General features: G+C 47.1%; 1 protein-coding gene across 1 annotated transcript in view; it reads right to left on the bottom strand.

Moving 5' to 3' along the window:
- Nucleotides 1-2,519: 2,519 nt before the first annotated feature.
- EPHA2 (EPH receptor A2) overlaps nt 2,520-26,113 on the bottom strand; it is a 56,743-nt gene continuing 33,149 nt past the window's right edge. The window contains exons 4-17 of the mRNA XM_068241627.1: nt 16,219-16,374; nt 15,802-16,134; nt 15,599-15,723; nt 13,512-13,671; nt 12,308-12,407; nt 12,160-12,215; nt 10,712-10,834; nt 10,232-10,417; nt 10,086-10,147; nt 8,830-9,039; nt 6,898-7,047; nt 6,618-6,811; nt 6,059-6,214; nt 2,520-4,663 (exon numbers count right to left, since the gene is read on the bottom strand). Coding sequence (XP_068097728.1) covers nt 4,558-4,663; nt 6,059-6,214; nt 6,618-6,811; nt 6,898-7,047; nt 8,830-9,039; nt 10,086-10,147; nt 10,232-10,417; nt 10,712-10,834; nt 12,160-12,215; nt 12,308-12,407; nt 13,512-13,671; nt 15,599-15,723; nt 15,802-16,134; nt 16,219-16,374 — 2,117 coding nt within the window. The 3' untranslated portion in view covers nt 2,520-4,557. The remainder of the gene's footprint in view (nt 4,664-6,058; nt 6,215-6,617; nt 6,812-6,897; nt 7,048-8,829; nt 9,040-10,085; nt 10,148-10,231; nt 10,418-10,711; nt 10,835-12,159; nt 12,216-12,307; nt 12,408-13,511; nt 13,672-15,598; nt 15,724-15,801; nt 16,135-16,218; nt 16,375-26,113) is intronic.

Raw genomic sequence — 26,113 nt, 5'->3', positions numbered from 1 at the left:
GATCTCTGCATGCGTAAGTTCCCAGCTCTGCGCTCTTGCTACATTAAATGAGTCTCCCCTCCCTTCCCCTTGCTGGATTCTTCTATCTTGCAGGGTCTCTGGTGGTTGGTGAGATCTCTGTGCACCTGAGTTCCCAGCTCCGCCCACCTGTTGCACCCATTACCAGAGGCTCCCCTCCCTCTGCTGGATTCTTCTATCTCTCAAGGTCTTTAGGGGTGAGATCTCTGTGCACCTGAGTTCCCAGCTCTGCCCACCTGCTGCAGCCATTAGCAGTGGCCCCCATCCTCCTCCTATGATTGATTGTATGTTATGGATAATGGAATGGAGCGTTGGCTACCCTGTGATAGGACTCCGCCCCTCTTGTCGTTCGCTCTGCTACACATTCTTCACATTGTATTGTGGGAGTCACACAGACCGCGTCAGGCAGTGTTTGTAATGTTGCCGGTTCTTCTGGTTACAAGTGACCGGTGACAAACACAGAGATTATTGTGTGACACGGCAGCTGACTTCCCCAGATTCTCCCACATTTCATGTCTGCAGCTTACATCGTGTTTCCTCCGTGTGCTCAGGTTTCCTCCCACATCCCAAACACCTACAGATACGTTAATTGGCTTCCCCCTACATCGGCCCTAGATTACAATACATACACTACACAATACATAGACATGTGACTATGGCAGGATTAGATTGTGAGCTCCTCTGAGGACAGTCAGTGACATGACTATGTACTCTGTGCAGTGCTGTGGAAGATGTCAGCGCTATATAAATGCATAATAATAATAATATGGTAGGACATTAGACTATGACTATGGTAGGATTAGATTGTGAGCTCCTCTGAAGATAGTCAGTGACATGACTATGTATTCTGTAAAGTGCTGCAGAAGATGTCACTGCTATATAAATGCATAATAATAATAATATGGTAGGACATTAGACTATGACTATGGTAGGATTAGATTGTGAGCTCCTCTGAGGACTGTCAGTGACGTGACTATGTGCTCTGTGCAGTGCTGTGGAAGATGTCAGCGCTATATAAATACTAAATAATAATAATTGTCAATGACTGAAACATACAGATAATCCGGAGTCACAAATATTTACATATAGAATTCTCTGAGAACTCTGAATCCAGGATTCCAGCGCTGCCAGGCCACACAGCCCATTACTGATCCCTGAGTGTGAGGAAAGTCCTCTACACACTATCCAGCCCCTGCTACTGTAACACATTCTCTATACACACTGTATACATGCTGTACATACTCACTATACCCTGTGTATACATGCTGTACATACGCACTATACACTGTGTATACATGCTGTACATACTCACTATACATACATATTGTACACACTCAAGCCGACACATGCTCAATATACAACTTCTACACATTTACTTTATGCACAGATATATGCAGGCACAATGTTCACACACAGTACACACATTACATACATGCAGACACACATTACAAACATACACACATTACATATATGGAGACACACATACACTACATACATGCACACACATTACATACATGGGAGATACATGCACACACTACATACATGCACACACATTACATACATGGGAGACACGCACACACTACATACATGCACACACATTACATACATGGGACACACACACGCACACACTACATACATGCACACACATTACATACATGGGAGACACACGCACACACTACATACATGCACACACATTACATACATGGGAGACACGCACACACTACATACATGCACACACCATGGGAGACACACGCACACACTACATACATGCACACACATTACATACATGGGAGACGCACACACTATATACATGCACACACATTACATACATGGGACACACACACACACTACATACATGCACACACATTACATACATGGGAGACACGCACACACTACATACATGCACACACATTACATACATGGGAGACGCACACACTACATACATGCACACACATTACATACATGGGAGACGCACACACTACATACATGCACACACATTACATACATGGGACACACACACACACACTACATACATGCACACACATTACATACATGGGAGACACGCACACACTACATACATGCACACACATTACATACATGGGACACACACACACGCACACACTACATACATGCACACACATTGCATACATGGGACACACACACACACTACATACATGCACACACATTACATACATGGGAGACACGCACACACTACATACATGCACACACATTATATACATGTATATTATATGCATGCTGCCACACACATTACATACATGCAGACAGACACACATTACATAAATGCAGACATGCATATCATATGCAAGCTGCCACACACATTACATACATGCAGACAGGCACATTACAGACACAAAAGATTATATACATGCAGGCACACACATTACATACATGCACATTACAAACAAGCATATTACATACATGTGCACACACACCATAACTTCCGTTTTTAGGAACAACAGAGAACCAGGCGATTTTCTCCTAAAAAACTAGGTGCAGGTTTATTTTTCAGAAAAGTATAACCAGCCATCAACAATCTATCAATAAATATAAAAAAATAAATAATTAGGACCAAATGTACAGAATTAACACTGAGCCAAGGACAATTCCAAAATACAAAAAGGCACAGAGGAATAAGTTAGAAAATAAAAAATACATAACTGCCTAAGCTGGAGGGTAAGGCACTTATCAGACCGCCAGCCGACGACAGCTTCCCCGCCCTCTGCTAAAGGGGGACTCCGGACGATATATCATATAGGGAGGGGATAGAAGCGGTTTCTTATGGCTGTCTGTGTCCCTGCTGGGGAAGCGGACAACTGTTCCAGCCATGACTGACCATATTACAGCAGAATACCTGCTGTGCAACTCATAGATCCTCATCACCTCCCCAACCTGGAGAAGAGACAGGGCAAGCCACGCCCTGACTGACAGCCTATCACGGCCCTCTGTCTTGGGCACGAGCAGGCAGCTGTAATGCTGGGTACACACCATACAATTTTCTGTTCTATTTTCCGTTGATCGATTTCTGAATCGATTTCCATTCACTTCTATGAGAAATGAGAAATCGACCAGAAAAACGATCGAAAATAAGATCGAACATGACGGAAATTATCTATCAAACCATCTATATAACAGAAAACTGTATGGTGTGTACCTAGCATAAGTCACTAAGAAGGAGTTGATTAGGGGTGGTCAATGAGATGCAAGTACTTTCAAGTTGATGCAGCATTATGCAAATGTTGTATGCAGCTTAAACATGAACCTCCTGAGGTAAAATTTGATTGGTCCATTTTTAAGATGCCTAAATTTGCATACAAATTTGCATAATCCAGAATCAACTCCAAAATTATTTGCATCTCATTGACCATCTCTATGAACTGCCACATGTTTATAAATCTTAAAATGAATTTAAACTAATGTTCTCTATAATGGAAAAAAACACCTCTAAACTGGGGCCATCAGCTTCCCAATCGGGGCACAGAAGGAGGTAAAACAAGGCATCTGATTGGGCGGCTAGAAGACTGAGGCATCGGGCTGGGCAGACGCGGCAAACTGGCAGCAGTAAGTTGAGGTTAGTGAAATGCGAGCCTGGCTTGTACCATTCCAAAGAAAGAGAGAAAAATGCAGTCGTCCCGGGAGTGCATGTTTCTCCTCGGTTAACCACATACGAAATTTCAAGGCAAGAAACCAGCGCCAGCCTTGTCATTTCACAGGAATGCCCTGAAGTTATATTTTTACATGCGGCGGCCATCCGCCAGTACAGGGGTGCTGGACCGCCGTCTGTATGGACCCGGCTGGCAGAACGCTACTGTTTGTTATTTTTTACAATAAAATCTGAAAGAGATTGAAAAGTGCTTTCAAGTCCAGCAAATCAAACTGCAGTCCGTAGTAACCGGAGCTGCAAAGATGCCCTGCGGGGGGCGAGATTTCACCACATCTATCAGGGCATGAAGCGGGTTCCTCGATGTCTGCTGTATGCAACCACATACAAACATCTCTTCCACACTGCAGCAGCTCCACGAAGCTCAAACAGTCCACAGTACCCACACGTGGCATCCTCGTATTGCATATCCTCCCAGCCAGAATAATCAGGAGGTGGACTTCACCACAGGAGAACCTCACACAAGTCCTATAGAGTGTAGAACCAGCAGAAGGTGGACTGTTATTGAAGGACCTCACACAAGTCCTGTAGAGTGTAGAACTAGAAGAAGGTGGACCTGATCACAAAGGACCTCACACAAGTCCCCTAGAGTTTATAGCCAGCAGGAGGAGGGACTTGACCACAGGAGGACCTCATGCAAGTTGTCTAGAGTTTGTGGGACCACCAGAAGAGATGGTGTATCTACATATCCCACTGTGTGCAGATCCTCTCTGGTCCTGAGAGCTGACACTCCTGTGCTTTTCCGAGGAGGGTTTGGTCACCAATCATGAGCGTCAGAATCCGTAGCTCCAAAATGGTGGCACTGTTAGGAGTTACGAATGGACTATGTTCTGGTTTCAGACACATTGGGTCTGGTGGCCTTAGATGGGAATGCCCATGGAGTTCGCCTGTTCCTTCAGCCCCATGATGCTGAATGCAATCCGTTTCTGGTGGCCGGGGAGCCGGATGCCCAGCTGCTTGATTTCACTGCAGAGGAGAGAAAATTTAGGTTAAGGTCACTTATAGACTTCTGGGGAAAGAGTCACAAAATCACAATAAAGCACCAATGAGGATGTGTACAATGGGCCGACCCACAAAGCAGCCAATGAGGTTTCACCGCTCATCAGTGCAGAGCAGTCCGAACAAATACTGTTTCTGATTGGCTTTTATGGACCATTTTGCACTTCAGGATCTGGAATGTTTCAGGTTCCTTTCACACATGGCACTTCGCATCGCGGAACATTCCCCCGCCACAGCTCGTCGCAGTGGCCATTCGTCTCTATGAGACTGGCCACAGTACCTGCGGTACAACACAATGTGACAGAAGTGGTTTGATTGACACAGAGGTGACATACTTCCAGTGACATACTTCCTGTCCAGCAGGGAGCTTGTCACTGAGTGGGGGGCGGAGATAGGCAAATTACCCTGTCAGCGCAGTCTGCCACAAGGTGTATAAAATTATAAAATACAAAATGGTGCAGTGTGGTTGTCCTGAGGTGGCCTCTCATGCCACAGGAAAATCGTGCCGGACATGTGTGAAAGTTGCCTCAAGAAAAAGGATCACTCCATTTAAATATTTGGAGGGTTAAATCACCTACTGATTTATTCTGTCATATGGGGATCCCAGTGGCTATATCTCTTCATACCTACAGACCTGCTGCTCCTACTACCCAGGGGCCCCTGCCCCAGCTAAACCCCTGACTCACATTTACAATGTGCCATATACTGTAATAACTGTGTAAAATGTTTATAAGCTGGATGAGGCACTGCAGTAAGTAATACAGGCATGAGTCTGCATAAGAAAAGGTTCAATGTGTGATGTCAGAGAAGGTGGATCCTCTGTGTGATGTCAGAGAAGGCAGATCCTCTGTGTGATGTCTGAGAAGGTGGATCCCATGTGTAATGTCAGATAGTGATGATCAATGAGATGCAAGTATTTCCGAGTTTATGCAGGATTATGTAAATTTGTATGCAAATTTATGCAGCTTGTAAATGGACCAATCAAGTCCCGCCAAGGTTTAAATTGATTGGTCCATTTTCAAGCTGCACATATTTGCATTCAAACTTAAATAATCCTGCATGAACTCAGAAATATTTGCATCTCATTGATCATCCCTAAAGTTAGAGATGGAGGTGTCCGTGTGATGTCAGAGAAAGAGGTCCCCGTGTGATGTCAGAGAATGTGGCTCCCCTGTGTGATGAACAGAAGGCGGGTCCTGTGTGATGTCAGAGAAGGAGGTTCCCTGTGTGATGTCAGAGAAAGTGGTCCCCGTGTGATGTCAGAGAAGGCAGGTCCTCTGTGTGATGTCAGAGAATATGGTCCCCAGTGTGATGTCAGAGAAGGCGGATTCTCCATGTGATCTCAGAGAAGTCGACACTCACTCTGGGCTCATGAGTATGACTTTGTCCATGGTGTTGAATTTGGAGGCCATGAAGATCTCTGTGTATTGCTGCATCTTGATGGACTCCAGCCACTCGCTGATACTACGGAACGGCATCCCATCGGATCCACTGGTGCTGGGCAAACGGATGGAGACTCTGTGGAGAGAGGGCGGAGCCAGTTACATCATCACATTCCAGATGGAAGAATGGAATAACGACACATCATTTATAACCCCTGAAAAGGCCGACTGTCCATTTTAATACTCAACCCTCTACAAGCTTATGTAGGCCAACTATCAACATCTCCACTCATGTTATATTGGGGACAGGATTAGTGGACACTGGTCTAGTGTCAATTAGCCAATGGTAGCAGCTTAGTGAGGAAGGAAGGGGCAGGGATTTTATAAACCATTGGTGAGAGGCTTACTTTAAAGTAGCCCCTCCACCCCACCTCCCCCAACACACTCGATATTAAGTCTGATTGTACTGAGCAGCCCCTCGATCTGACCAACCTTCAACTGTCTAAAATAAAGTCAATAAAACTTCAGGATGGGCTTACCTTGGGTCAAAGTCAGCCAGAGTCTTCAGGGAATCTGGTGCTCGGGTGAGTTTGTCCAGAATACTGACAATATCGGTGAACTTGGGCCGACGGTTGCGTTCTTGCTGCCAACACTGCATCATGAGCTGGTAGATGGCGGAGGGGCATTCCATAGGGGCGGGCAGACGGAAACCTTCATTTATGGCCTTCATGACCTGTAAAGATAGATGAGAGTTAGCTGCTGGCTGAAGGGATGAAACTACTGAATCCCGTTTCATGTTGATATGAGCCCAGAACGCACCTCCTGATTGGACATCTCCCAGTAAGGGCGTTCTCCGTAGGACATCACCTCCCACATGACAATGCCATAGCTCCACACATCACTGGCGGATGTAAACTTCCTGTATGAAATGGCCTCAGGGGCGGTCCAGCGAATCGGGATCTTCCCACCCTGCGAACAAGAATGGGAGGACATCAAGATACTGACTACAGAAACACCAAACTTAACATGACCAAGTAATAATCCTAGTGTGGAACAATGGGAACCTCAACTTTCCAATCATAGGGAAAATAGACAAGATTTATAAAAATATGTAGTAAGAAAAACAGAGGATGCCATCTTCCCTGTGACAAAATGCCACTTTCATGGCTGTCATACCTGGAGCAACCATGCAGCCAGTGGAGTCACACATGGAGCAACCATGCAGCCAGTGGAGTAACGCCTGGAGCAACCATGCAGCCAGTGGAGTAACGCCTGGAGCAAGCCTGCAGCCAGTGGAGTCACACCTGGAGAAAGCACGCAGCCAGCGGAGTCTCACATGGAACAAGCATGCAGCCAGCGGAGTCTCACATGGAACAAGCATGCAGCCAGCGGAGTCTCACATGGAACAAGCATGCAGCCAGCGGAGTCGCATCTGGAGCAAGCATGCAACCAGCGGAGTCACACCTGGAACAAGCATGCAGCCAGTGGAGTCACACCTAGAGTAAGCATGCAGCCAGTGGAGTCACACATGGAACAAGCATGCAGCCAGTGGAGTCACACCTAGAGCAAGCATGCAGCCAGTGGAGTAACACATGGAACAAGCATGCAGCCAGCGGAGTCGCATCTGGAGCAAGCACGCAACCAGTGAAGTCACACCTGGAACAAGCATGCAGCCAGTGGAGTCACACCTAGAGCAAGCATGCAGCCAGTGGAGTCACACCTGGAACAAGCATGCAGCCAGTGGAGTCACATCTAGAACAAGCATGCAGCCAGTGGAGTCACACCTAGAGCAAGCACGCAACCAGTGGAGTCACACCTGGAACAAGCATGCAGCCAGTGGAGTCACACCTAGAGCAAGCATGCAGACAGTGGAGTAACACATGGAACAAGCACGCAGCCAGCGGAATCGCATCTGGAGCAAGCACGCAACCAGTGGAGTCACACCTGGAACAAGCATGCAGCCAGTGGAGTCACGCCTGGAGCAAGCATGCAGCCAGTTGAGTCACACCTGGAGAAAGCCTGCAGCCAGTGGAGTCTCACATGGAACAAGCAGGCAGCCAGCGGAGTCGCATCTGGAGCAAGCATGCAACCAGTGGCGTCACACCTGGAACAAGCATGCAGCCAGTGGAGTCACACCTGGAACCAGCATGCAGGCAGGGAAGTCACACCCGGAACATTCATACAGCCAGAAGAGTCACACCTGTCTGTTCATCCTAAATGCTGGCATGACTATGGCCCTCAAGGGCATGGGCCATGGACTGTGTCACTCGAATTGGACATTCATTCTCTATGTGATATCAGAGAGTGAGGTTCCCCTGTGTGATGTCAGACAATTCTCTAATGATCCCCAGGCTTGATCTGTCAAATCTGCTATGATAAACCTGAATAAAGAAGACTTCATGTGATGGGAGTCCTCCACCTTTCCGCACTGTGATGTGTTACTGTAGGTGTTGATATGAGGGCCGGTGAGTTTAGTTATTGAAATACTAGGTTGAAATAAGTACTACTAAGTTAAAAAAATATATCTCTGGCTGCAATGCACTGGTTGGTAAAAGGCTTGGTGTTTTCACGCATTATTCAGATTTCTGAACATTGACAACGTGACTAGCTCTACAGCAAATACATCGCGGCATTCTTCAACCACCCATACAGAACAGACAAAACCTTCTACGAGAATGACAAGAATCCACCAAGCTTTTCAAACAAAACATTCTCCACATCCTTTCTGCGGTCACGTGGACGGATACTAACACTGGTCGTGTATGTGGCTTCAGGGTCGTCCTCCAAGACTCGAGAAAGACCAAAGTCGGAAACCTTGCAGACCAGCTGACTGTTCACCAGAATGTTCCGAGCGGCTAAATCACGGTGGACATAGTTCATCTCAGAGAGATACTTCATGCCAGCGGCGATGCCACGCAACATTACCACCAGCTGAATGGCGCTGAATTCGCCATCGTTGTCCTGCAAGGAGAAGACGGCAACGGTCAGAACGTTACATCCAGGAACATCTCAATATAGCACTAGCAGCTCCAACCATCTTCACAAATAACCCTGATGCCCTCCATGGGGAACTAAATTTACTAGGCTCTGAGGATAGCAGGGTATGGTAAGTTTCAGGGCTGTGGAGTCCATACAAAAATCTTCCGACTCCGACTCCTCAGTTTATGAAACCACCGACTCCAGGTACCCAAAATTGCTCCGACTCCACGACTCCGATTCCTTAGTCTAATTTTTACAAAAGCTATGGATTTGGTTTAAAAATCATCCGACTGCGACTCCTCACTTTATTAAAACCTCCGACTCCGACTCCACAGCCCTGGTAAGTTTAGTGATAGAACATTTTGAAATCTAATACTGACTAATAGTGACTTCAATCACCCAACTCAACATAAGGAAAGCATCTACGCACCCCTTATAAACAAAGTCAACTCCATTTGAGCATGCTCAGGCATGCTCAAATGGAGTTGACTTTGTTTATAAGGGGTGCATAGATGCTTTCCTTATGTTGAAAGAAAACAATGGCTATAATTACTATGGAATTCCTGGCAGTGTTAATCCAGGGATTTTATTTGATTTCTATCTGGAGTTGGGAAGGAACTTTTTTTCCCTCTAGAGGCCAATTGGGACAAGCTTTGTGAAAAGGGTTTTTTGCCTTCCTCTGGGTCAACTTACATACGTGGGGATGCAGGCTAGTGTTGTAGCTTATATTAATATTTCTGGTTGAACTTGATTGGCACAAGTCTTTTTTTCAATCCAGATAACTGCTATGTCTAACATTTGACCTGTAAATACTCAAGTCAACACAGGACGCAAGTATGCTCATGTACCCTCCAGAGCAAGTATGACCATGTCACCAACAACAATTGTTGCCATGCCCCCTCCCCCCAAGTATTTCCATTTCCTTCCCCCTATAAACTGGTATGGCCATGTCTTAACTGAAAACTAAGCATAAAATACTCAAATGTATGTCACATATTTAAGGTGTATAGAAAAGTCAAAGTTTTCACCTTCAGAAACTTGTCCAGGGCCCCGTTTTCCATGTGTTCTGTGACAATCATCATTGGTTTATCTGCACGGAGAAAGGAACCAATGTCAGTGGCTGCCGAAGGTCAACCAAACATGCACGAGAAATGAGAAGTCATCTTGGACTTACATTTGGAGACGACGCCTTCCAGACGGATGATGTTGTAGTGACAGAACTGGCCCATGATGCTGGCTTCACTCAGGAAATCCGTACGCTGCTTCTCCGTGTAGCCAGCTTTCAGTGTTTTAATGGCGACTGGAATCTCCTGCCTTCCTGGAAGTTTGAGGATCCCCTTATAGACTTCACCAAACTCTCCTGAAAGAGGAATATAAGTCCTGTCAGTGAGGAACAGACTTGTGATACAAGAAGATAGAGATGCTCTCTACAGAACCTTAATGGTCATGGATAACTAAAACCGTGAGTAGTTATTCAATAATACGGGAAGGAATGCAAAATCACCCATTGTAGGAAGGAGTGGACATCATTTAATAATAAATCAGAAATTGGGAGAGTCCATCCTGGAATCAGGACATATCCAATTACTTCCCAAAAAGGACTCCTTGCCCCAGAATGTGAAACTAAGGCTTCCATACAGAACTAGGCTCTCACCTGCTCCAATCACTTTCTGCCGGGTGACGGCATTGGGTGGGATCTCCGTAGTAAACTTGAGTACAGCCTTGTTGGGGTCTTCATAGGTGTGGGGGTCCACATAAGTCTTCAGTGGCTTCATTTCTGCAAAGATAGGAAGAGGAATCCAGATAAGACATGATGGACAGGCAAAACTTCAACTATAACTACCAGCAATGCAGCGTAGGTCATCAGTGTTTTCCACCTTAGCGTTGGAGCCCCTTAGCGCTGGAGCATCAGCATAGGAACTAAATTTACTAGGCTCGGAGGATAGCAGGGTATGATAAGTTTCAGGGCTGTGGAGTCCATACATAAATCTTCCGACTCCGACTCCTCAGTTTATGAAACCACCGACTCCAGGTACCCAAAATTTCTCAGACTCCACGACTCCGATTCCTTAGTCTAATTTTTACAAAAGCTATGGATTTGGTTTAAAAATCATCCGACTCAGACTCCTCATTTTATTAAAACTTCCGACTCCACAGCCCTGGTAAGTTTAGTGATAGAACATTTTGAAATCTAATACTGACTAATAGTGACTTCAACCACCCAACCCAACCCCCTAACTGTCACCATAGCCCTCTATGACCTAATCCTCGGTCCAACAATAATTCCACACCCCCTATCAGTACATCTAAACTGGAACCTTAATGAGGAACTGTAGTGAAAAAAAAGTAATGAATGAAATTTCTTATTTTTTACAATACAGTAGAATCTTGTTATAGTAAACTCTGATATAGTAAACCTCTGGCAATAGTAAACTCAGTCCCCAGGTCCCGACCATGCACCTGCATGAATATACAATGTATAATGATTGCTACCGTAGTAAACTTCTGATATAGTAAACTAATTGGCTCGGTCCCTCGGAGTTTACTATAAAGGGATTCTACTGTGTTCATCTATAGATTATTTAGTCAGTGTTTGCCCATTGTAAAATCTCTCCTCGCCCTGATTTACATTCTGACATTTATCACAGGTGGCAATGTCTTCAGTCCTGTCGTGTGCAGCTCTGAAGAATGTTTGTTTACTGAGAGTTCAGATGCCAGTAGAAATAATACCTGGTCTCCTAGAATACTCTGGGGGAGGGGGGGGGATTATGTGGATGGAACTTGTTGCTTAGCTGGATGCCAGTATGCTGTTAGACCATGAGGAAGCACAGGCAGAGTTTCCAGAAAAAATTACACTGGGGGTCTCTGGTGAAGGAATCGGCTGGTCGGAGAGCTCCTGACCAGATACTTAAAAGGGAATTATTTGACATTAGCTGGTCGAGAAGCTCCTCCACAGGTAAGCTGTGCCCGAGAGCTGCACAAGTAGAATAGGGTAATGGAGAGGAGGCTCTCTGACCACACAGCAGCCTCGGTGTCAGGTGTGGGTATGTCTGGCACACTGCACAAATAGACTGGCACCGGCTTCACGTCACATTCTCTTACCGGATTTAGTGAAGTATACGTCCTCCGAGGACTGTCGTGAGCGGCCGTTTCTTCTGCTGGTAATGACAGAAAAACAGAGGGTTAATTAAACACCAAAACAAACCCACAGTACCGTATAATTCTCGTGGGATGGGGGCCTAGTTCTCACCTTCGATGTAGAAACAGGGCAAGGCATATCACCCCAATTATGAAGATTACGCCAGCTGCCGCTCCTCCGAAGATGGCCGCCTTATTCGCCCCTTCAGGGTCTGCCGCAAAAAGAGACAAAGAGAAATATTGAAGACCTCACAGAGTTTTGCTGCTCTTGTTACTTTTCTCCTGTATGTATATAAGGACAGCGTATGACACTACGGCTTTACTGAGGCCACTGAGCAATTCCTACCACCAGCCGGCCTTCAACCCAACGATACTATGGCCTTACTGAGGCCACTGAGCACTTCCTACCACCAGCTGGCCTTCAACCCAACAATACTACGGCTTTACTCAAGCCACTGAGCGATTCCCACCACCAGCTGGCCTTCATCCCAACGATACCAACGATACTATGGCCTTACTGAGGCTGTACTGAGGCCAACCACCAGCTGGCCTTCAACCCAACAACACTACGGCTATACTGAGGCCACTGAGCGATTCTCACTACCAGCTGGCCTTCAACCCAATGACACTACGGCTTTACTGAGGCCACTGAGCGATACCCACCACCAGATGGCCTTCAACACCACACTATGGCTGTACTGAGGCCACTGAGTGATTCTCACCACTAGCGGGCCTTCAACACGACACTATGGCTGTACTGAGGCCACTGAGTGATTCTCACCACCAGCTAGCATTCAACCCAAGGACACTACGGCTTTACTGAGGCCACTGAGCGATTCCCACCACCAGCTGGCCTTCAACACGACACTATGGCTGTACTGAGGCCACTGAGTGAATCTCACCACCAGCTGGCCTTCAACCTAATGACACTACGGCCTTATTGAGGCCACTGAGCAAATCCTACCACCAGCTGGCCTTCAACCCAACAACACTACTGAGGCCACTGAGTAATTCCCACCACCAGCTGGCCGGCCATCGCTGGGGGTGAGTTGATCGATCCCTTCTCCCCCCAAGTATCCCCTCAGCGACACCCTCACCTCCGAGTAGCTCCCTGTTAATCCCCTCACTTCCACCTGCACCCCCCAGCCAAACTCTCATCACCTCTGCCCCCCACCCCCATTCCCAGAGCATCCCCCTGGCCAGCCCCTTACTTCCCCCCCCCCCCTCCAAGTATCCCCCCCTCCTGCCACACCCTCACCTCCACCTTTGCCCCCCCCCCCCCCCCACCTCCAGGTATTCTCCGACCAGCCCCTCACCTGCAGGAAGGGTGCGGTATTCGTATTCCATGCTGTAGGTCCCAGCACCGTCCAGCGTCTGGGCCTGAACTCGTACCACGTAGACGGTGTCCGGTGACAGGTTGTCGATGATCACACTGTTGCCATCACAACGCAGAACGGAGTAACTGTTCTCATCATTCTGAAAAAAAAACAAAATAATGAGAACCTGTTTCCCACATATTGTGACCACATTGTATCCTTGCTTTTTGACATGCAGTTACCTCCGTGTGATCTGTACTTTCTTCAGGTGACCAGTAACTCCAGAGGCTTCAGTGCTTGATACACACGAGATTTTCTGGCAGATTTACTGCCCAATGGATTATTTCCAACATGTCTGATCTGATTTCTGATCGATTATCTGAACGATTTTCCGTTCACATCCATGGAAAATCAATCGGAAATCCGATCAGACATGTTGGAAATAATCTGACAGTAAATCTGCCAGAAAATCTCATCGTGTGTATCAGGTAGAACAGACTAGCAGAGAATCCAACAAGGCGTTAAAGGATTACCAGTTACTCATTTTATTAACTGCAGCTTTCCCACACTTACTTTGAAAAGTCACTTTAAGCTGCTTACGAGTCCTTGAAAATATTGTGCGTCTCACACTCAGTTTGAAAGCGCCTACCAAAGTTAAAGATAAACCGCTTCTCCTGGGCAGAGTCTATTGTTTTGTGGGGCGGGTGCTTTAGAATCTTTGGATCTGCCAGTCAGGTTATTTCATGCTGGGAATACACGTTTCGTTTCTGCGGCTCAATTCTCCGCTTGATCGTTTTTGCCGCTCGATTCTGCAGTCTCTTATCTTCCGCTCGTTTTTCTTATCTTTTTCCATTCACTTCTATCAGGAATCGAGCCGCAAAACGATCGAACGGGAGATCGGACATGTCGGAAATTGTCTATCTAACCATCTATCTGCCTCAAAAACGAACCGTGTATTCCCAGCATAGTCAGGATTAAAGGTGGCTGGCCACACACCATACAATTTTTTTTAAATATCTGTTCAATTCAAGAATTGTAATCAATTTTTCTGACCGATTTTAACATTTTAAAAATATGAATACACCACACACGTTAAATTTTCCCCAATTATGATACAAATGATTGAAAACTCTGAGAAAATTTCTAGGGTGTGTATATTAATAAACAGACAGACAATCTAACAAACACCATACAATCTTTTGAAAAATTGAATTTTTTTATTGGATTTTTCAGTCTAATTATAAAAAAAAAAGGTTTCAATTTTTCGGGAGATCCAATCATATTTATTGTATAGCCGTAAAATCGGATCATTATATCGTATTGTGTGTGGCCACCTTAAAGGATACCCGAACTGACATGTGACATGATGAGATAGACATGTGTATGTACAGTGGCTAGCACACAAATAACTATGCTGTGTTCCTTTTTTTCTTTCTCTGCCTGAAAGAGTTAAATATCAGGTATGCAAGTGGCTGACTCAGTCCTGACTCAGACAGGAAGTAACTACAGTGTGACCCTCACTGATAAGAAATTCCAACTATAAAACACTTTCCTAGCAGAAAATGTCTTCTGAGAGCAAGAAAGAGGTAAAAAAAGGGGAATTTCTTATCAGTGAGGGTCACACTGTAGTCACTTCCTGTCTGAGTCAGGACTGAGTCAGCCACTTGCATACCTGATATTTAACTCTTTCAGGCAGAGAAATAAAAAAAAGAACACAGCATAGTTATTTGTGTGCTAGGCACTGTACGTACACATGTCTATCTCATCATGTCACATGTCAGTTCAAGAATCAAGCCAGGTCCTGCCCATCCTGCACCCCAATATTGCTCAATGACACGTGGAAAAAGTCTGACCAAGATTCACCCCAATATTGCACCCCAATATTGCTCAATGACGCCTGGGAGAGATCTGACCACTGACCAAGAGTCAAGCCTGGGCCTGCCCCTCCTGCATCCCAATACTGCTCAATGACACTTAGAGGAAGATTCCCCATGAGAAGATCAAAACTTTTGAAGTATTTCATCTGGGATTTTGGCAAACATGGGTGACTGCTGACAATGCGGTTGACCACTTAATACACAACCTACCTTTTTGTTGTAGGCCACTTCGTATTTCAAGGCCCGACTCCTCTGTCGCGGCGCAGCCAACCACGAAAGAGTGAGGGTTGTCGCAGTTTTAGACTCCAGGTTGATGTTTGTCACTTTTGGGGGTTCTGAAAGAGATCGGAAGTCAGAAGACTTCTAGACACCACGAGACATGAGAGCGTATGAAGGCACACAATGCCGCTTACCGGTCTGATTCACGCTGACACGCAGGACAGCAACGCTGCGGCCGGATCTGACGGTGGACACTCCGTTGCGCGCCTCCACGGTGAAGGTGTAGTTGAGGTGAGGTTCCAGGTCACTGACGGTCAGGCTGGTGCCCTTCAGGAGAAGCCGGTTCTCCGAGTAACGGATGCTGGCATCACAGGGTTGGCATTCTGTCTGATCATGAAGGCACTGTTCACAGCTGACCACGTAGATGATGTCATCGCGCCCTCCCGTGTTACTGGGGGGTAACCAGTGCAGCATGACCCTAGATCCTGAGCCCACCGCAGACAGGTTGCGAGGAGCTGAGGGGGAGCCTAGAACACAAGGCAACACTTTAGTTTTCCCAATCTAGAGAGTCAAACACTTACTGAATTCAGGTGCAGCTTGCCCCAACTTACTGGTGCACGGGGAGGAGATGGGGTCTACGGTGGCACGGAAGAAGCCATCTTCACACGGGCAGGAGGTGGCACCTTCAGAGGAGAGCTCAGTGTGAGCGGGGCAGGACAGGCAGGGACCATCAGAGATGTCTGCTTTGAAGTACCCGGGCTTGCAGGCTGTAGAAGAGTAAGAGGTGCACAAAGGGTTAATCTCGTAATAGAAGTCGTTTCCTTTTCCAAAGCTCATTTTTACACAAGAAAGATGACAAGTGCGGCCTAGAGGACTCCGTGAGTTTATTCCACGTTCAATATAACTTCATAGAGGACAGAGAGAAAAACAGAGAAAACAAGTGATGCCTAGAAGACTCAATGGCCCTTATGCAATTAACGTTTTCTCCTAAGACTTCTCCTATATATTCTATTAAAAATAGCTTTCCAGCCCTTTTTAACTGAAAGGTTGGTGGAAAAGTAACATCAAAATTATTTTGAGCATTTTCTTGCTTTCTGGTGGCTTAAAAAGCATTGTATTGAGAGGCTTAAAAATGTCACCTTGGAGAAAACTCAGGAGAAAAAGTGAATTGCATATGGGTCCTATAGCCATGCAAGGCTATAGGGATATGGATGTGGCCTGCGGAAAACTGCGGCCCGAGGTGGTTTTTTTTTTGGTTGCATGTGATTTTGGATGCAGCCTATTGATTTCAATAGGTTGGGATTCTGCATCCGAAATTGCGTTCAGAAAACGAACGCAATTTGCGGCTAGCGGAAATAAGATCAAATTGTAAGGAGAAAACAAACAAGGATAGACAATTCTTCAGATAAACAGAGAGCTAAATCATGAGTTAAGTTAGATAAGGAGAGATAAGTTGTGAGTTAATAAGTTAAGATAATTCAAAAACAACAAAAACTTTATAAATCAGCCCTTGTGTGTTTATACCTCATTCAATATAACTTCATAGAGGACAGGGAATGGACAGACCATTACAAGTGTAGGAAGTCTCTTTAGACTTTGGGCAGAACCTTCTGTCTCTTGACCTGAGAAGTCACAGCAGAGCCCCCCCCCCCCCCCCCATGACCACTGCGGACCCTCCATAGCTGAGATCGGATGGGCTCACAGCGAGTGCTCCCTGGAAATCACAGAAGCCTCTGTTGTCTGGATGTCTTTATGTGCTGTTTTTACGGGTGGCTGGCCAGCTTATTAAACATTTAATGGAAACTGTGGAGATGCCTGTTGAAAAAAAAAAAATTGGGCCATGCAGAATAACCCCTTCACTGCACAGAGGCATAACTGCGGCCCAGAATGTGGGACCTTTCACCTGCAGCACAGGGAACGGAACAGGTCGGCCAGGTGTGGATTCCGTCACCTCACAGGAGGCCCGCTGAGGAGCGACGCAGCAACCGCCAGCCGGTCCGACCAGTTTCACCGCTTGGGGTGGGGGGGTTAGCTGGGGCCTTTACTGATTTTCTGAGCAAACTATAACTACTATAGACTTTCTACTTCCTCAGACCTGCCAGAGCACATACCGTAAGAAGACACGACTTGGCCTGTCCAGCACGAGTCTAAAGATGCCAAGCCGCCAGCCCCCAGAGGACCCTTCGCAGGGCCGTAAAAATATTGATGGGATGGGGTGCGGGGATTCGCTGCTTTAGCGCTCCCAGAAGTCTGTCTGGCTTTTATGACAAGTATATAATATACTCGCCAGACAATGCCGGGAGTTTTTACAAGGCTTTCACATTAATTTGCTGGCCGGGGAAGAATCTCATCGCAAACCAGAAGCAGATGCAAAGTTCCCATCCAGCCGAGGCCAAGAGAATAGAATAATTCTACCGCTTATAAAAATCCGAGCGAGACAACTGGACGATCCGCCGAGCGTAGAAGAGATCGTTAGATATCACGCGGCAGAGTCGGGATCATCGGTCACCGGTGGAGACGGGTTAGAGGAGATCATTCAATAACATCTCCCCGTTTATGGTGGACCTGGCGAGGGAAAGCAGCCCATAGCTCTGCAGAATGAGGGGTATATATTGCCCCATAAAGTACAGCTGTACGGCTATGTCATCGGCATTCACCACCACCTGCGTGCTGACCGGGCCAAGAATGCTTTGCACCCATTCCCGCCGCTGTAACGGAACCAAGGGAGAACGCAGACAGTTCTATGAAGATAAAAATTCTAAATGATTCAATGTAGTCATTATAAAATAGGAGCACTTGCTGTAAGTGTTGCAATCAAGGTTCCTCGTCTATGCTTAAAGGGGCACTATGGTGAAAAATTGTAAAATGTAAAATATGTGCCAACATAGACAAATAAGAAGTATGTTTTTTACAGAGTAAAATGAGCCATACATTAATTTTCTCCTGTGTTGCTGTCACTTACAGTAGGTAGTAGAATTCTGACAGAAGCAACAGGTTTTGGACTAGTCCATCTCTTCATGGGGGTTTCTCAGGGATTTATTTATTTTCAAAAGCACTTAGTGAATGGCAGTTGCTCTTTCCAACTGCCAAAAAACTGTAGCGAGCAGGGAAGCGGGCCAGCATCATTGTTTAAATCCTTTTTAGGGAATTTCTTTATAAAGAATAAAAGTCTTGCTGAGAATCCCCTATGAAGAGATGGACTAATCCAAAACCTGTCACTTCTGTCAGATTTCTACTACCTATTATAAGTGACAGCAACATAGAAGAAAAGTAATTTATGGCTCATTTTACTCTGGAAAAAATGTTCTTCTTCTTATTCGTCTATGTTATTATTATTATTAATTGTATTTATAAAGCGCCAACATATTACGCAGCGCTGGACATTAGTTTAGGTTACAGACAATATTTAGGGGTGACAAACAGCAATATGACAATACAGGAATACAAGAAAACCAGATCACACAGCACAGTATGAGTACAAGGTAATGCTCAGTCACTGGATGGAGCATGGAGATTAGGCAAGTTAGGTTCACTCAAGTGCCTAGCATGGGTGCACAGTAATGGAGGTGCATGATCAGGTAGGACACAAAAGGAGGAGGACCCTGCCCAAAGGCTTACAATCTAGAGGGAGAGGTGAGGTCACGAAAGGTAGGGGACCAGAGTTCAGCTGTGGGTTTAGAGCAATTGTGAGGGGTGGTAGGCCATGTAGGCACATATTTTAAATGTTACAATTTTTCGCCATAGTGCCCCTTTAAGGTGTCCATTCACTATGCATACAATACATTTTTAGTGAGCGATCAACCTTCCGATTACAAGGAATCGATCAGGCACATAAATGGAATTAAATCCCCCCTTGCTGACACCTAACCTCAACCATCCCCCCCAATGCAAACCCCCTTCCTAATGCCTAACCTTAACCCCCCCCCCCCCCCCCAACAAAAGAGTCATGTGACTGGTTTGTGGAAAGGAGGGCACTCGCTTATCCTGGAGAAACAATACTCAGAATTGCGCTATAAAATAATAAAAATAATAAAGGTTTTCAGAGTTACACTATTCCCCCTGCGGCGGTGCTCCCCCTGTTGGTGGGTGCTTCTCAGGACCATCGAAGGGTGGAAAATAATTCAGTTGAGACAACTGGCTGTCACCACTTGTCTCATTTGTCTCAAAGAACCTTAAATCCTCTTTACTCTTGTGTCATCCATATGGGTACAAAGTCACCTGTCCACAGCTGGAGGGATCAGTGGACAGCCCCCCATCCCCCCCACTCTGGAGGTCAGGTCAGAGGGAGGAAGGACAAGTGGTGATTCCAGGATAGATCAGAGGAGAGGAACACAGGATTACAACCTCCACCCCCCACCAGCATCCCTCTGAAGACCAGGAGAAGGTGGAGAAGTGGAGTCACACTGAGGATTTAAAGGCTCAAGTGTTTAGTCCTTAAAGTAAACAATGTTGTCAGCCTGCAGCCAAGGATGGGAGACAAAGGGAGCTCTGCAGGGAGGAATTCTGAGGGGTGATGCTAAAGGGGAGGAAGAGAGGGGAGGAAGGGGGGTGAAAAATCACACATAGGAGAGTTTCAAGACAGTTTAAGCTTTTTACACACCTAAATTCAAACCCAAAGAAGGACCGATTTTCTTGCGTTTCCGACAACCATTGTAACAAAAAATGTAGCTAAATGACGAAGACGGGTAAATATCGGTGTCTGTGGACAACGTCGTTTAAAGAGGAACTTTAACCAAGAATTGAACTTCATCCCAATCAGTAGCTGATACCCCCTTTCCCATGAGAAATCTTTTCCTTTTCTCAAATAGATCATCAGGGGGGTCTGTATGGCTGATATTGTGGTGAAACCCCTCCCACAGTGTGATGTCATGACCTTGGTCTGACAGTTTGCTGTCTGTGAATCTCGTTGCATTGTGGGAAATAACAGTTTTTTCCAATTGCCCAGCAAGCAATATCTCCCTCTGGGCATAGAACTCTCAGTAACGAACATTCCATACAGATCACCTGGCAGAGCTAAAGGTGTCACCACCTGTGATACATTTCAGAATGTAAATCTGGGCGAGGAAAGATTTCACAATGGGCAAACACTGGCTAAATAATCTATAAAGGAATATTGTAAATAATAAGCACTGCAACTCACTCAGTGTAAATGAGCCCTAAGATTCTTCAATGTTACTGTCTATTAAATTTCCAAGTACATATAAGGTTGCCTTAACCGGACACCATTTTGTGTTTAAATAAACTTTATTAGTGTGAGTGACGACTTCCAATTTTTTTCCTGTAGGTAGGAGCTTCTTTTACTTTTGACAAAATTGTCGGAGTCACGGAAGCTCAAACAACCTTATTTTTGGGGGGATATAACGTGATCTGGATACGAGACAGAGGCACGTCCAGCCAGGAAGACATGAGTGATAATCACCACTTTCAGGAAGCTGGCCAAGATGGAGGCCCTGCGGATAACTTGCCTCCCACCGAGCTGAAGAGCGCCTCTTTCCCAGAGCAGATTGATGGGGGTCAATAGAAACTCTTGACCCAACTTGTCGCGGGTAGTAAAATAAAGGCCCGTCCCGCTGCAGACTTGAGTGAGAGTCATTGTCAACGCTGCATTGATTGCAGGACAATGGTGGTGGTGGTAGGGGGGGATACGGAGGAAGGGGGGCCCGGAGCATCTGCTAGCTGCGGGGAGCCCCTCATGGCTGGAGAGAGAGAGAGAGAGAGAGAGAGAGAGAGAGAGAGGCGACTCTGCTCTCCAAAAAGCATTCTGACACCAAGGCGGTGGTATCCGTGGGAACTAGCCCACTAGAGGCGGTCGCCATTGTCCTAGAAATTCATCAAAGGATCAGGGGGTCCATCTTCAGCGCTAAAGAGGGTGGGAACCGCGCAGCAAAACAAATAAACAGCACATTTTTTCTGCGGCCCACCGGCCCTGGCGTGCGGCCCGAGCCCATCAGCAGCGGATCTGAGCAGCTAAACAATTATCCGACTTTGACATGTAACAAGATGGAAGAAGAAAGCACCTTGCGATCAACAGCAGAAGGAAACGTTCCGCCGCAGCGGTAAGATTCAAACGCAACCGCGCGAGGGCCGCCTTATTATACAGCACAAAAGCCAGACAGGTGGGAGGGCGCCTCGATGTACCCGGCCTAATTGTCATTCTGCAAAGGGCTTTAACCACTTGTGCCCCGCCATCCGGTCAAATTGATCAGGAAAATTCATGGGCCTGCCAGGGAACAAGCATACAATCATGGGTACAATCTTCAGTCTTTATGCTTGATACAGACGAGTGACTTGCTGGCCAATGAATGCAAGACAACAGTAAAAGCTCCAGAGCATGTCACTTAAAGTGGACCTGAACTCTTGCACGGGACAGAAGGAAAACAGAGAGAAATGCACCCTGTGTGCATTTAGAGAGTTTAGCCTGTCTAATCCCGCCCCCCCATCTGTCACTAATCACAACTGTAATTTGATCTCTCAGCTGCATCAGTTCAGGAATCTCCTGTCACAGCAGAGCAGCTAATCTGTAAACACAGGATGTTAACCCTAAGTCTGCTTGCATGAAAGCAGGAAGTAGACACTGCAATTTATTGCAGGTTTTGTGTCAGCTGTAACAAAGAAAGTTTTCTTTAAAGGTTATTATGCTGTTGCTTGTCTTTTAGAGCAGAGAGGAAGTTCTGAGTTCAGGTCTGCTTTAAATATAGCAATGGCAGTGCACCTCTTTCCTGACAGGGTCACTTACAATGCACTGTATCATATAAACAATATTTAAAGGACTACTGTAGGGGGAAAAAAGAGTTGAAGTTACCTGGGGCTTCCAATGGTCCCCCGCAGACGACCTGCACCCGCGCAGCCACTCACCGATGCTCCGGCCCCGCCTCCAGTTCACTTCTGGAATTTCCGACTTTACAGTCGGAAAACTACTGCGCCTGCACGGCCGTGTCCTCGCACCCGCTGATGTCACCAGGAGTGTATTGCGCAGTCGCAGACAGTACTGGGACTGCGCAATACACTCCTGGTGGTGAAGTCATCGGGAGGGAGGGAGGGCGTGGCAACGCAGGCGCAGTGGTTTTCCGACTTTAAAGTCACAAATTCTGGAAGTGAACCGGAGCATCGGTGAGTGGCTGCGCGGGCACAGGGCATCTGCGGGGGACCATTAGAAGCCCCAGGTAAGTTCAACTGTTTTTCCCCCTACTTCCCTACAGTACTCCTTTAAAGAAGAACTCCAGTTTAGAAAGAGGGGAAAGTTCTCCAGTTTGTTTCTCTGCTGATTGAGGCCTGTCTGTGATCTGCGGAGGGACGGCGGGAGCACGTGGGAAGGTATATTCACATTTCTGCGCACGCACTGGGCGGTTAGAGGACAGTGTGACACAATAACGGGAAGAGTCGTATCCTGAATTTATAATGCGGTTCATTTTTAGCCGCACATTGTCCTCGGCAGGAAAGGCTTTGTTAAGGTGATGAGAGATGGCGAGGCGTCACATGACTTGTCAGGTGCGCCGCGGACAAGCGACGTGCGGATTATTATATAATAGAAAGTTGGGAAAGGAGTGGAGAGATTTCTCAGGAAGAAAGACTATTCTGAATCATCTGCGGAGGGGAGGAGGAGGAGATGGAGGAAGCACCAGAACTCTCCACTCCATCAACACTCGAGTGCTGGCCGCCCGCAATGCTGACAGCTGCGAGTATGGGGAAGCCGTCCAATCACTGGGCAGGATACAGGCTGGACCGGCCGGGAGAGCTTCCTGGGCATTGTGTGCTGCAATGCTTGGCTGACTGCCTTTCAGAACCTCCACTGGCACCCTGCCCTGCCCCCACCCTCCTGGCACTCAGGCATGCCCCCCACCAGCCTGGCACCTAGCTCTATCCCCCACCCTTCTGGCACCCAGCTTTGCCCACTACCTGCCTGGCACCCAGCCCTGCACCCCACCCACCTTGCACCCAGCGCTGCCCCCCACCATCCTGGCACAGCCTTCCATACCCCATACCCTCACATCCTACCCCAACCTGCTGTACCCAATCCAAACACGTTAATATACACCCACCTTGCACCCCCACCCTCCTGGCACCCTGCACCGCCACCCTCCTGGCACCTAGCTCTGTCCCCCCCTCTGGCACCCAGCTTTGCCCACCACCTGCCAGGCACGGAGCCCTGCACCCCACCCACCTTGCACCCAGCGCTGCCCCCCACCATCCTGGCACAGCCTGCCATACCCTCACATCCTACCCCAACCTGCTGTACCCAATCCAAACACGTTAATATATACCCCTCACCCACAGTCTCCTTACCCCTACTGCCCCACACACCCATCCAAACACATCAATATATACCACCCATCTAGCAGCCTGCCCTAACTTTTCTTCTTCCCCCATACCATTGTACCTCCCCCAAACAGCCAGCCTTGTGCTATTCTCCATCCACAAGCTGATGTACCTAAACAAAGCCATGCTTGCTGCCATCTGCAGCCTATCCTTCCCTGCCACCTACGCTTCATCTACACACTACCCCACATACAACCTCCCATACACCCCGTATACCCACCACCCACACCCTCTGCCAATACCTGAGCCACTGCCCAACCTGCATTCCTGCCCAATGGCCTGGAAAGCTGCAAAGTTCAATCAAATACAATGTAAGCTCTTATTCCAGCCCAGCGTGTCACACGCCTCCCCATAGCAGCGTGACAACCTTAAAAGCTGCCAGTTAGGTATATAGATAGGGGCCTACAGCATTATACACAGCAACAGCATATTCTAGACGCCATATGTGGGAGGCCTGAGCCAAGGAGCTGACAATCTACAATAGCCACGTCACATATCAGAGAATCATCCCTTTGTGTGTCTGCACAGGATGATCCAGCCGTCCCTGGGGGTGATGAGGATCTGGGGGAGCAGCTATGGTCAGAGCCAGCAGGTGACAAATCTGAACACAGGGGTGATTTTAAGGGTGAATTAGCACAGCGAAGGGTTAGCACAATTCACTAATTCACCTTTTCACTGGAGATAATCCTCCGGCCCTGACAGGTACTCTTAACAGCCCTAACAACTCTCTGCCTCAGGGCAAGACAGGCCTAAAACAGCTGTCAGGAGGAGAGCAGCCACCCCCCACCTCTGCCCAGAGGGGCCAATTCCACCCCTCCCCCTCTGTACTGACCCCTGACTCCAATTTGTTATACAGAGAGCCAAACATTCTGGCTGAGCCAGGGAAGGAGAAGCAGGATTACTGCCACTTTAATTCATCACAACGCCATGGCCAATCCATCACCTGCACCGAGTCCAAAGGCCAGCCATAAAAGGGTCGATAATGGCTCAATAATGTCAGCGATAAATCCCTCCCTGATTGGAAATCAATCAGTTATTACTGATCGATCACCTGCTGTATTTAAATGTTATTAGATTTCAGCAGAGATCTATTGAGAATCAGTCAAACTGCCAGCATTGACCTCCGACCCCTGGCCATTAGTTGGACAAGTCCAAGTCCTGCAGTGACCGATGACGCACAAAACACCAGTGACCAATGACAAACTAAACACCAGTGACCAATGACAAACTAAACACCAGTGACCAATGACAAACTGAGCTCCAGTGACCAATGACAAACTGAGCTCCAGTGACCAATGACAAACTGAGCACTAGTGACCAATGACAAACTGAGCACCAATGACTAATGACAAACTGAGCTCCAGTGACCAATGACAAACTGAGCTCCAGTGACCATTGCCAAACTGAACACTAGTGACCAATGACAAACTGAGCACCAATGACTAATGACAAACTGAGCTCCAGTGACCAATGACAAACTGAGCTCCAGTGACCAATGACAAACTGAGCTCCAGTGACCAATGACAAACTGAGCTCCAGTGACCATTGACAAACTGAGCTCCAGTGACCATTGACAAACTGAGCTCCAGTGACCATTGACAAACTGAGCACTAGTGACCAATGACAAACTAAATAAAACGCCAGTGACCAATGACAAACTGAGCACCAGTGACCAATGACAAGCTGAGCTCCAGTGACCAATGACATACAGAACACTAGTGACAAATGACAAACTGAGCACCAGTGACCAATGACAAATGGAGCACCAGTGACCAATGACAAACTAAACAACAGCCTCACCTGTAGGGGTCTCCCATGTATGTAGGGGTCTCCCAGCCTCACCTGTAGGGGACCCCCAGCCTTACCTGTAGGAGTCTCCCAGCCTCACCTGTAGGGGACCCCAAGCCTCACCTGTAGGGGTCCTACAGCCTCCCCTTCCTCCCCTGTGAATTGTGCGAGGCCCAGAGTTGGGATTATTCCAGGAAAGTTGTGCGGGCGGCTGTACATCACTCCGGACAGAAGTGTGATTATTTCCTGGAGATAAGACAGTAGAGGGAGATGGCATGGCCAGGCCCCGGGCAGATAAGGCGGGAGTGTGCGTCTTGTGGGGGAGCAGCGCTGGCACTTGGTATGGGGCCTGGAGGACAGAGGGGGAGGCTGCATTCTCCTGCCCGTGAATAATGCAGCCTA

This window comes from Hyperolius riggenbachi, chromosome 6 (genome assembly GCF_040937935.1).
Source record: "Hyperolius riggenbachi isolate aHypRig1 chromosome 6, aHypRig1.pri, whole genome shotgun sequence".
Classification (NCBI taxonomy): domain Eukaryota; kingdom Metazoa; phylum Chordata; class Amphibia; order Anura; family Hyperoliidae; genus Hyperolius; species Hyperolius riggenbachi.
This window is presented reverse-complemented; position numbering and strand designations above follow the sequence as displayed.